The sequence below is a fragment of the Pteronotus mesoamericanus genome, unplaced genomic scaffold (genome assembly GCF_021234165.1).
Source record: "Pteronotus mesoamericanus isolate MK-2021 breed Mesoamerican mustached bat unplaced genomic scaffold, CSHL_Meso_final scaffold_21, whole genome shotgun sequence".
In the NCBI taxonomy this organism is placed as follows: domain Eukaryota; kingdom Metazoa; phylum Chordata; class Mammalia; order Chiroptera; family Mormoopidae; genus Pteronotus; species Pteronotus mesoamericanus.
In genome coordinates, this window is record NW_026555310.1 from 30453297 (window position 1) to 30466224 (window position 12928).

At 36.2% G+C, this 12928-nt stretch overlaps 1 protein-coding gene across 4 annotated transcripts in view; it reads left to right on the forward strand.

Moving 5' to 3' along the window:
• Positions 1-12928, forward strand: part of LOC129085024 (C-type lectin domain family 1 member A-like) — a 46279-nt gene that overhangs the window by 14395 nt on the left and 18956 nt on the right. For 3 of the 4 annotated variants that reach the window (XM_054591436.1, XM_054591437.1, XM_054591438.1), the window contains one exon: positions 932-2126. The exons of the other annotated variant lie outside the window; for it this stretch is intronic. In XM_054591436.1, the coding sequence (XP_054447411.1) occupies positions 932-1061 (130 nt within the window). In that variant the 3' untranslated portion in view covers positions 1062-2126. Of the gene's footprint in view, positions 1-931; positions 2127-12928 lie in introns of those variants that run through there. 4 annotated transcript variants of the gene reach the window in all.

Genomic DNA, 12928 nt, shown 5'->3' on the forward strand with positions numbered 1-12928 from the left:
CACTAGGTCTACTCACTAATATACCCAATAGTAATTTCACTAAATGTTTTATTTGATAAATATACTTCTAGGTAACAGTTTGAGAGATAAGCAAAGAACTGTCTATAAAATAGTAAATGGTTTTTTTTGTTTTTGTTTTTTGTTTTGGTCAGAAGCTTTACTTGATTTTATGCAACTGGTGGTAATTCTTATAAACAAGCAGCCCAAGTACCCATCAGTAGATGAGAAGATTCAAAAAAAAACATGGAACATTTACACAACAGAATACTACTTGCCCATAAAAAAAAGGAAATCTTACCTTTTGTGACAGCATGGATAGACCTAGAGAGTATTATACTAAGTGAAATAAGCCAGTCAGGAAAAGACAAATACCATATGATTGCACTTATATGTGAAATTTAATGATCAAAATGAACAAACAAAATCAAAACAGACAAGATGAACAGCTGTCAGAGGGGAGGTGGGTGGGGTGCTGGGTTAAAAAGGTGAACAGATTAAGGAAAAAAAAAACCCAGATACGGTATGGTTTTTGCCAAAGGGAAAAAAGGGTGAGGTGAGGTGGAAGTGGTCAAAACCAGGATAAATGGCGGTGGAAAGAAACTTGATTTTGGGTCATGAATGCATAATGCAGTGTGCAGATGATGTTTTATTGAGTTGTACACTTGAAACCTGTATAGCTTTATTAACCAATGTCACCCCAATAAATTAAATAAACATACATTTTTAGTCATTTGTATGCCTTAATAATGAACGATATGTTACCGTTTAAGAACTAATACAATCTAAATTCAAGTCCCCTTTTCCAATGATGTAGCCACTTCAGAGACTCTTTTTCACTAATATCTTCACCATTTTATTTCAGCCTAGTGTAGACAGTAGACAGTATTTTTAAGGTTTGTTCTAACTATTTCATTGTCTTTTATTTTAACAGGTTTCCAGTCAGAAGCACAGCTACCCAGGAAAACTCATCTCACCTTTGTGTATGGATTCACATGTCAATAGTTTATGATCAGGACTGTAGTTTACCATCACACAGTATTTGTGAGAAGCAATTGATATAATGATGGAGGTGTTGACATAAAGGAGCAGAGGGAAGTATACAAGATAGTAGGGAGGCCAGAAAACAAAACATGAAAGAGAGGTATTTGAAGTCAAAATAAATGTTTAAACTATCAAAAGAGCTCAGTCAACTTTCATGTTAGCCAAGAAACAGGATGGAAAGACTGTGATTTTTTTGCACGTTAACTCTACTGGTAGTTCAACATTAGTTCTAATTAACAGAGCCCAAGAAATAGAGTAAGAGCAGCAGAACTTGAATTTTTATTCTATGATTGACATGGCATTTACCTAGGACTAACCACAATTCCTTGGTGTTTCAAGGAGATCTTAATTTCTGGCTCTACCAGAGTCATTCTTGTCCTTATATAGTGCCACCAGAGTACACATGATGTGTTGTTGTGATTTGTTCCACCACTTACAGCAGTGCATCTGACACAGATAGCAAGCACAATATAATTCTGAATAGCTAAATGAAGAAATAAAAAATTAGCTTTACTATAATCAGAGCTATTTTATTATTTTGTTTGTTAATATGGTCATGATTGTGATCAAAACCCCATGAAAAGCAGGAATTCCATCTTTTTTTCTCAGATAGCCTGGAAAGTATGTCTTCCACACCTCTGAATGACAAGCTTTCTTATAATGTGAAATTGTAGGGAAACTGCTCTTAATGAAAGTTTTATCCTTTTTTGTTGTTATTTAGTTACATTTTAAAATTTTTTTAATTTTTAAGTTACAGATGACATTCAATATTATTTTATATTAGCTTCAGGTATATAGAACAGTGGTTAGACATTTATATATTTTACAGATTGATCCCACTGATGATTCTAGTACACATCTGGAATCATACATAGTCACTACAATATTTTTGACTATATTCCCTATGCTGTACTTACATTCCTGGGACTATTTTATAACTATCAATTTGTACTTATTAACCCTTCACCTTTTTCATCCAGCCCTCCAAGCTCCCTCTCACGTAGCAACTATCAGTCTCTTCTCTGTATCTATGAGCCTGTTTGTTTTGTTTGCACATTTGTTTTGTTCTTTAGAGTACACATGTAAATAAAGTAATGCAGTATTTGTCTTTCTCTGACTTATTTAATGAAGTATAATACCTTCAAGGTCCATCCATGTTTTCACAAATAATAAGATTTCACTTTTTATGGCCAACTAGTATTCCATTGTATGTATGTACCACCTCTTCTTCACCCCATTATCTATTGATGTGCCCTTAGTTTGCTTCCATATATTGGCTGTGGTTAATAACTGCAATGCACACAGGGGTGCAAATATCTTTTTGAATTAGTAGTTTAGGATTTCTTCAGATAAATACCCAGAAGTGTAATTGCTGGGACATAGGTAGTTCTATTTTCAGTTTTCTGAGGGCCCTTCATACGGTTTTCCATGGTGGCTGCCCCACTTTGCACTCCCACCAACAATACGCAAGGGTTCCCTTTTCTCCACATCCTCGCTGCACTTGATAGCAATTCAACAGGTTTGAGGTGATGTCTCATGGTGGTTTTAATTTTCATTTCCCTGATAGTGATTTTGAGCATCTTTTTATATGTCTATTAGCCATCTGTATGTCCTCTTTGGAGAAATGTGTATTTAGATCATGTGCCCCTGCTTTTTTTGGTATTTTTTTTTGTTAGGTTGTATAAGTTCTTTATAAATTTTGAATAGTAACCCCTTATCAGATGTATCATTGGAGAATATATTCTCCAAATTAGTAACTTGTCTTTTTGTTGATAGTTCTCTTTTTTGCTGTGCAAAACGTTTTTTAGTTTGATGTGGTGCCATTTGTTTATTCTTTCTTTATTTTCCATTGACTGTGAAGATATATCAGAAAATACATTCTAGGAGCAATGATAGACAGTTTACTGCCTATGTTTTTTTCTAGGAGTTTTATGGTTTGGGGATTTACATCTAGGTCTTTAATCCATTTTTACTTTATTCTTCTAAATGCTGTAAGAACGTAATTTAGTTTCATTTTTTTGCAAGTATCTTTCTAGTTTTCTCAACACTATTTATTGAATAAACTGCCTTTAGTCCACTGTATATTTTGATTCTCTGTCATAGTTTAATCAACCACATTGGCATGAGTTTACTTCTGGCCTCTCTATTCTTTTCCACTAATTTATGTGTCTGTTTTTATGCCAGTATCATGCTGTTTTGATTACTATAGTCTAATGTTATAAGTAGCATGAAATTTACAACTTTGTCTTTTTTTCCTCAAGAGTGTCTTGGATATTCAGGATCTCTAGTGGTTTCATAAAAATCTTAGAATTATTTCTTCTAGTTCTGTGAAAAGTGCAATTGGTATTTTGATAGTGATTGCATTGAATCTATCTATTACTTTGGGTAGTATGAACATTTTAATGATTTAATTCCTCCTATTCATGAGTATAGTATACACTTCCATTTATTTGTATCTTCAATATTTTATAATTTCCTCAGTACAGGTCTTTTATCTCCTTGGTTAAGTTTATTGCTAGATATTTTTATTGAATGCAATTTTAAATGGAAGTAGTTTCTTAAGTTCTCTTTCTGATAGTGTATTATTGGTGTATCAAATGCAATCAATTTCTGAATATTAATTTTGCATCCTGCTACTTTATTGAATTCATTTATTAGTTCTAATAGTTTTTGGTGGGATCTATAGGGTTCTCTATATATTATTTCATGTCATCTGCAAATAATAACAGTTTTACTTCTTTCTTTCCAATTTGGATGACTTTTATTTTTTTCTTTGTCTGATTGGTATAACTAAGACTTTCAGTATTATGTTGAATAAAAGTGATAAGAGTAGATAACCTGTCCTGTTCCTGATCTTAAGGAAATCACTTAGCTGTCATATATTACCTTTATTATACTGAGGTATGTTCCCTGTATTCCTACTTTGCTGAGAGTTTTTATCTTAAATGGATGCTGGATTTTGTCAAATGCTTTTTCTTCATCTATGGATATCATCGTATGAAATTTATTCTTAATTTTGTTTATTTGGTGTATCACATTAATTGATTTGTGGATATTGAACCAACTTTGCATCTCAGGAATAAATCCCACTTGGACATGGTGTATGATCTTTTTAATGTATTGCTGAATTCAGTTTGCTAATATTTTGTTGAGGAATTTTTCATCTATGGTCATAAGGGATGTTAGCTGATAATTATTTTTGTAATGTCTTTGTCTGGTTTTGGAATCAGGATAGTTGTGGTTTCATAACATGAGATTGAGAGCCTTCCCTTCTTTTGAATTATTTTGGAATAATTTGAGAGAATAGGTGTTAATTCTTCTTTGAATGCTTGGCAAAATTCACCTATAAAGCCATCTAGTTCAGGACTTTTGTTTGTTGGGAGTTTTTTGATTACTGATTGATTTTGCTGCTAGTAATCCATGTGTTCAGATTGTGTATTTCTTCTTGAGTCAGTCATGGAAAATAGTATATATCTAGAAATGTATCCATTTCTTCTAACTTTTTGTCTAATTTGTCAGCACATACTTGCTTGTTGTAATTTCTTATAATCCTTCATTTTTCTGTGGTATCTGTTGTCATTTCTCCTCTTTTATTTCTAATTTTATTTATCTGGGTTTTATCTCTTTTTTCCTTAATGGGTCTGATTAAGGTTTTTGTTTATCTTTCTGAAGAATTAGTCTTGATTTTTTTCTATCTTTTTAAAGAATCTGTTTCATTTATTTCCACTATGATCTTTATTATTTCCTGTCTTCTACTCATTTTGCCCTTTGCTGTTCTTTTTATAGTTTCCTTAGATGTAGTGTTAGATGGTTTATTTAAGATTTTTCTTGGTTTGTGAGGTTGGCCTGTGTGGCTCTGAATGTCCCTTTTTAGAACTGCATTCACTGTGTTTCATAGATTTGGGGCCATTGTGGTTTCATTTGCATTTGTCTCAAGGTATCATTTGATTTCTTCCTTGATCTTCATAGTTTAGTAACATGTTATTTAGCCTCCATGTGTTTGCGTGTTTTTCAGTTTTTTCTTGTATTTGGTTTCTAGTTTCATGCCATTGTGGCCAGAGAAGGTGCATTATATATATTTAATCTTAAATTTATTGAGACTGGTTTTCTGGCTTAATATGAGGTCTGTCATAAAAAGTGCTGCATGTGCACTTGAAAAGAATGTATATTCTGATGCTTTGGGTGAAATGCTATAAAAAATCATTTAAATCCATCTGATCTAGTGTGTCAGTTAAGGCCACAGTTTCCTTGTTGAGTTTCTATCTGGACGATCTATCCTTTGAAGTCAATGGGGTATTAAAGTCCCCTACCATGACTATATTCCTGGAAATCTCTTCTTTTATGTCTACCAATATTTACTGTATATATTTAGATGTTCCTATGCTGGGTGCATAAATGTTTACAAGGGTTATATCCTCTTGTTGGATTGATCTCTTTATCATTATGAAATGTTCTTCTCTGTCTCTTACTATACCCTCTGTTTTGAAGTCTGTTTTGCCTGATATAAGTATTGCCATCCCAGACTTTTTTGTTTTCTTTTCATTTGTATGAAATACCTTTTTCCATTCCTTTACTTTCAGTCTGTGTGTGTCTTTTGATCTGTAGTGGGTCTTTTGTAGGCAGCATATATATAGGTCTTGTTTTCTTATCCATAGAGCTACCCTATCTTGACTGAAACATTTATTGCATTCACATTTACAGTCATTACTGACAGGTACACAGTTATTGCCATTTTATTATTCATATTTATGTTCTTTCTCTTCTCCTTCTTCTCCGCCCCCTCCCTTTCCTTCTTCTTCTTCCCCTTCTTCTTCTTTTTCTTTTTCCTCTTTCTTCTCCTTCTTCTTCTTCCTCTTTCTTCTCCTTCTTCTTCTTTCTTCTCCTTTTTCTTCTTCTCAAGAAGTGCCTTTAACATTTCTTGTAATACTGATTTGGCGGTAATGAACTCCTTTCCAGTAAAGGAACTTTACTGGAAAGAACTTTATTTCTTCTCTGGGAAACTCTTTATTTCTCCTTCAATTTCTCTGGAAAGTTCTTTATTTCTTCTTCAATTTTAAATGCTAGCTTTGCTGGGAAAGGTAGTATTAGTTGTTAAGCCCCTTCTAGTTTTATACCATTGTGACCAGAGAAAATGCATGATATAATTTCCGTCATCTTAAATTTATTGCAACTTGTTTTGTGGCTTTACATGTGGCCTATCCTGGTAAATGTTGCATGTGCACTTGAAAAGAATGTATTTAGAACACTTCAGGTGAAATGTAAATATCAATTAAATCCATCTGGTCTATTGTGTCATTTAAGGGCACTTTGAATATTTTAAATATTTTGTGTCAATCTCTTGTATTCTGCAAAGTTTCTGTTGAGAAATCAGCTGACAGTCTCATGGGAGCTCCCTTGTAGATACATAACTGCTTTTCTCATGCAGCTCTTAAGAGTTTCTCTTTTTCTTTAACTTTTGGCATTTTAATCATGATGTGTCTTGATGTGGGCCTTTTTGGGTTCATCTTGTTTAGGACTCTCTGTGCCCCTTGGACTCATGTCTTCTTTTTCTTTACCAGGACAGGGAAGTTTTCAGATGCTATCTATTTAAATATGTTCTCAATCTCTCGCTCTCTTTCTTCTCCTTCTGTTATTTCCTATGATGAAAATGTTGTTATGCTTGATGTTGTCTCAGGGGTCCCTTAAACTATCCTCATTTTTTAAATTTTTTTTCTTTTTGCTGCTCTAATTGAATCTTTTCTCCTACCTTATGTTCCAAATCACTGAATTGATCTTCTGTTTCATCTAATCTGATATTGATTTTTTTCCAGAGTATTCTATATTTTAGTTATTGTAGTCTCCATTTTTTACCTTTTTTTTATTGTTTCTATATCCTTTTTTAATACATACTATCTTTTTGTTGAAATTCTCACTAAATCCCTTGAGAGTCTTGTGTTTTGAATTCTGTATCTGGTAGGTCACTTCCCTCAATTTTATTTTGTTCTTTTTCTGAAGATTTCTTTTGTTGTTTAATTTGGGAGATGTTTCTTTGTCTCCTCATTTTGGCTTCCTCTCTATCTGTTCCTCTATTAAGCAGATCTGCTAAATTGCCTCTTCTTGGCAGGGTAGCCTTATGTATTAGGTATCCTGTTTTGCCCAGTGGCACAAACTTCTTGATCACCTGAGCTGGGTGCTCAGGAGAGTCCCTTGTGTGGGTTGTATGTGCCATCCTGCTGTAGTTGAGCCTCAGTTGCTATTGGCATGTCAGTGGGCAGGACTGACCCTCAGGCTGACTGGCTGTGAGTATTTCCCATGACCACAGCCTATGAGTTGCTGTGTGGGGGCTTAATCCACATAGCAGGATTTGCCCCTGCACGGTCATGTGCCTGCTTACCACCCTTTGGAAGTGCCATGTGTGGAGCTAATCAGATGGTACTCTGCTGTGGTCGGAAGTTGGCCATTGAGTGTGTAGGTTCTGAGGTCTCTTGGGACAGTCTCTGGTTCAGGCCAATGTTAAATGCTGCCTGTGAGTGGCCTGGGGCCACCTGTTAGGAGTTACAAAGTGATCTGCACTTGATAGCTGCCTCTGCTGGACCTAGATGAGCATGGGAAAGTTCACACTGCAAACTGAGGTCAGCTGCTACCAGTACTGGGCCTGGGAAGGTCAGCAAAAGTCACAAGACACCCAGAGACCTGCTGCTGCCTGCTTATCGCTTGTAAGGCTCAGCCTCTGTAACAGCCTGGGGCAGTAGGCGAGCAGGGTGAGGTGGGATCTCTGAGAGTTGCCAGGGTGCGGTGAGTCCAGTTTACCAGGTTAATGCAGATTCAGATTTTGTGCCAGTGCTGAGCCTGTGGCCACTCATCAAAAGCCACAGTGTACACTGGGGCTGGCCGTCACCTGCCTAGGAGCCTCTGGACTTTTGTGGTGGGTTGGAGTCTCAGGGAGTCATCAGGGTGCAGTGAGTGAAGTTCACCAGGCTAATGCAGATTCAGATTTGTCATGTTGGGGGTCATGTTGGCCACGCAACTCAGTTTCTCCCTGTGTGTCTCTGGTGCCCTCCAAGCTTGACTGGAACTCCTCAAGAGTTTTTTTTTAAAAAAGACAATTGTGAGCGACAGCTGGCTGCCTGCCCAAGAAAGAGCCTGGGGTGGTTTGGGAGTCGGGTGGGGCGGAGTCTCAGGGAGTCCTCAGGTTAGAGCAAGTAGAGTTCACCGGTCTAATTCAGATTCAGATTTGACCATGCTGGGGGAAAGCTCAACAGAGTAAAGTTGATGCCTGCCCGCCAGCTACATTAAAGGGCTCAACAGAAGGACTATGGCGGCCATCCCGCCCGCTCCCCCACTGGAGCCACAAAATTCAGTTTCTCTACATATGCCTCTGGCGACGCTGAGGTGCTGTCCCTCTGCCAGAGCCCAGGGTGAGTGTCTGCGAGTGTGTTTGTCTGTGGGCCCTTTAAGAGAATTCCTGGATTTCTAGCAGCCTTCTTTCTCACCTGGGGAAATGGAATCATTGCTGATTTCACAACAAGATATTTTGTGGGGTCCTCTTCCTGGTGCTAGTATGATGGGCTGGGGAGCCCAGCCTGGGGCTGGGACCCTTTGCTCCTCAGAGGGTAACCTCTGCAGCTGAGATATCCCTTCGTATTCTCAACTGACACATGTGGGTATGGGGCCTGCCCATTTTGCAACTTTGCCTCTCCTATCAGTCTTGAAGTATCTTCTTTTTCACATCCTTAGTTATAGAATTTCTATTCAGCTAGTCTTCAGATGGTTTTCTAGGTTGATTGTTCTATAATTTAGTTCTGATTTTGATGTGGTCATGGGAGGAGGTGAGCACAGCTCTACCTGCTCCACCATTTGTACCAAAATCCTTTAGTGGCACATTTTCACTTTCTCCTTTTTAAATATCATCGATCAAAAAGAAGACCTAGTAATGAATATAAAACTTAATCAATTCTAGTAATGGAGGTATTAACATTGTGGAATGTAAAACATATTTTATTATTTTTAATGATTAGTATTTTGCAGTTTTCAGCAATTCCTTACTGATTGCTATGAAAAGGTATTATTGGAACATAACTATATTTTGTGATATGATAATTTGTCTTTTTCTTATTTTCTTTTAAACTTTCCCACTGGTGCTATCTTTATTTCCAGTGGGGATTTCCATAATATAGGAGAGGCATTTACTACCTTCCCTTGTTTGCCAATATGTGAACAGAAATTGTTTCAAGTTCACTGGATTTTTATTTTTAAATGCTAAATTTGATATAAAGCAAATTTCACCTTTTTAAAAGGTTTATTTATTTTTAGAGAGAGGGGAAAAGAGTAAGAGAGAGGGAGTGAAACATCAATGTGTGAGAGATATATCAATCAACTGTCTCCTGCACACCCCCAAGCAGGGACCTGGCTTGCAGCCTAGGCATGTGCCCTGACCGGGAATCAAACTGGCAATCCTTTGTTTTGCAGACAGGCACTCAATCCATTGAGCCACACCAGCCAGGACCAAATTTCACTTTAATAAAAAATGTCAAATAAACTTTGGCCTCTAAATTATGTGATGTGTATAATAAATACTATCATAATTAGCCTTCTTCCCCCAAATGATGATGAGTTTGGCACTGGAGAAGAGATAGTGGAGTAGTTTTGTGTTGAAGAGTAAAATTGGAATCTTAAATTATTTAAAAATCTAAGAGAAGAAGATACAGATTTTTGGTGAATTTATAGTAGTTTTTAAATGTACAAACCAGTATTGTCACTCTCGGAAGAGAAATGAAGAAACAAGGAAGATAAGTCAGGTTGAGAGTTAAATTAAGACTCAAGGGGGGAATTTCAAAGAGATGCCATGTATTTGAATATTGTTTTTGGTTTAATTGATTTCTCCTGAGTCCAGGATGGAGTGGATTTCAAAGAATCATAAAAATCCAGGAAAGTAATTATGGATGCTGAGCATCCAGCTGTACCTATCTAGGACAGACTCTGCAACAGTAATCTATGACTTAAATATAAAAGCATGAAAATGACAACAATGATGGTGTAAAGGAAGGTAGCCCTAGGTTGTCTGAGGCATCCTATGCCTGATTTGTTAATACATGGTCATACCACAGCTTACATGGAAATGCACACGGGAATGAACAGAAAACATCCACAATTTTCTAAGAGACAGAAAAGGAAAATAGCTTCTAGCTGAAATTATGGTTAAAGGGTAAATTCAAGATGAGTAATAAGGAAATACCATCTGTTTTGTTTTTGTTTTTTTTTGTTTTTTTGTTTTTTTTGGTTTTAATTTACTTTTAGAAAGAGGGGAAGGGAGAAAGAGAGAGACAGAAACATCAATGTGTGGTTGCCTCTTGCACACTCCCTACTGGGGACCTGGCTCACAACCCAGGCATGTGCCCTGACTGGGAATGGAACTGGCAACACTTTGGTTTGCAGGCCGGTGCTCAATCCACTGAGCCACACCAGCCAGGGCTGAGGAAACAGTATCTTATCTTGCTTGAGCTATCGCAATAATTTTTAAAGTATTCTCCCAGCATTCACTTTGTCCTTCTATAGCTATTGGGTTGGCCAGAAAGCTCATTTGGTTTTTTCGTAAGTTGGCTTTAGTAGTCCTTAATTGTCTTTAACTTTATTTGAAATTATTTTGTTAGATTGTATTGTGATAGCTGTCATATCAGTGTGCATTAAAAAACATCAAAATTGGTGAATTTCTGTGTAGTCATTTTAATATTGAAGATGAAAGAAAATAAGCAACATTTCAGCATATTATGCTTTATTATTTTAAGAAAGATAAAACAGAACTGAAACACACAAAAAAAATTTGTGCAGTATATGGAGAAGGTGCTGTGATTGATCGAACATGTCAAAAGAGGTTTGCCAAGTTCTGTGCTAGAAATTTCTGTGCTAGAAAATTCTAGCTGGATGATGCTCCATGGTTGGGTGGACAAGTTGAAGTTGATAGCAATCAAATTGAGCATTAATTGAGATCAATCAACATTCTATCACATGGGAAACAGCTGACATACTTAAAATATCCCAATCAGTAAAGTTATTAGTGAAAATGAAAAATGTGTCTTTTACAGAAAAAAAACCATATGGACTTTTTTGCCAACACAATATTTCCAAATATAGCAGAATGATTTCATTAGGTTTAAAACAAATCACGTCAGCCTTCCACTGAAACTTTCTATGATTTCCCACATATCTCAGAGTGAAGGGGAAAAAAGCAAGAGAACTTTAAATTGTCTATAAGGCAACTACTGTGGCCCACTTTACTTCTTGGAGCTAATCAATTCTTTACTTCTCTCATTTCACTTAGGACGCTATTTGCTCAATTGTTTGTCTACTCTAGCTGGCATAGTTCTATCTCATAGATTTTGAGCCTCCCATATCCTTTACTTGACTGATTCTTACCCCAGAAATTTGCAGGCCTTTCCCCTCTTTCAAGTCTCTGCAGAAATACTACTTTCTTAATGTGGCTTCCTCTTATTTAAAATGAGCAACCCTCCTTCGTGTACGTTCTTAATCTCCCTTATCCTCCATATATTTTCAGAACTCTTATCATAGTCCAATTAACTCTATTGTTTACTTGCTATCTTTCTTGCACACCATCTTCTTTCCTCTATAGAATGTTGACTCTAAAAGGACAGAGAATTTTATTTTATACTGATATGTCTCAGAAAATAGACATAGCTATTTATAGTAGCTGCAATAATGTAGATGTTCAAAAAATGTTTTTGTCATTGTTGAAAAAATTATTTAAAGACAAGCAGTAAAATGTTAATATAGGTTGTTCGGCAAAAATTGTCAAGGATCTATATAAATCACCGAAGTCTGGAAAATAGTTCTAATTACCATTTCATCAGAATCATAATTATCAGCACCTCCTAAATGTATTTTTTTTCAGGCCCCAGCTGTTTAGATTTCTAAAATTCCATCTTCCTTTTTCATTCTTATGTGCTTCATTTACCATTTCCTTCAAAATTTTTACTGCCTCTTCTATAAACTTTCTAATACCTCAACCTAATGAAAGGACCGAGTAAGTTTTTTATATTCTACTTTTTACAAGGCATTGTGCAAGAGAAAGGTCTCCTTAGGTTTGTTTTATTTAGAATAAATAATAGCTAACTTGAGACACATGGTGAATCCACAGTATATACTTCCTGACACATCCCTCCCAGGGGCTGGCTCCCCTGATCCAAGCACCCCCCACACTCTATATTAATATGCCTGATTCCGCCAGCTAGCGCTCCAAATACAGAAAAGTATGAGTAGAATAGTATAATTCTATTGTACTGATTTGGAATTTTTGGACATGACCTGAAACAAACTTTTCATTTCCTTCTCAGCTTAGGATATTTGGGCACAAATTGTTACCTACCTTCCTAAAGTCACAAGTAGTTAGTAATAATCTCACAAGTCTTTACTCCAGTAAAATGTGGTCATGATTGTGATGTACCTGATGTGCTTAAAATGTTAAATTGAGTCCACATACTGAAAGAAGAAAAAATATTGAATTGACAACCAGAAAGAGCTTTTAAAGCTAATTCTGTCGCTAAGCAGCTGTGTGACCTCAGAGGAATTTCTCACCTAGCTCAATCTCCCGTTTTGTAAAATGAAAGCGTAGGCTCCATTCGATATCCTCCACAAGGCCCCTGTTGTGCTGACATTCTATACATAAGATGATTTTATACTATAGCCTTGGAGAAAGGAAGAGGCTGATCCTATAGTCTCTTCTGTTTTCTCAAAAGCACAGAGAGGTTAAACTTAATCTAAGTGACTCAGTGAATGTATGATGGGTAAGGAGTATGTAATATATCCCTCTGAGTGATTATTGTTTTTCAGAATCTGAAGGAATCTCTCTGCAATTGTAAGGTGTTGCCTTCTTTACACAGTTAAACAGGAAGTA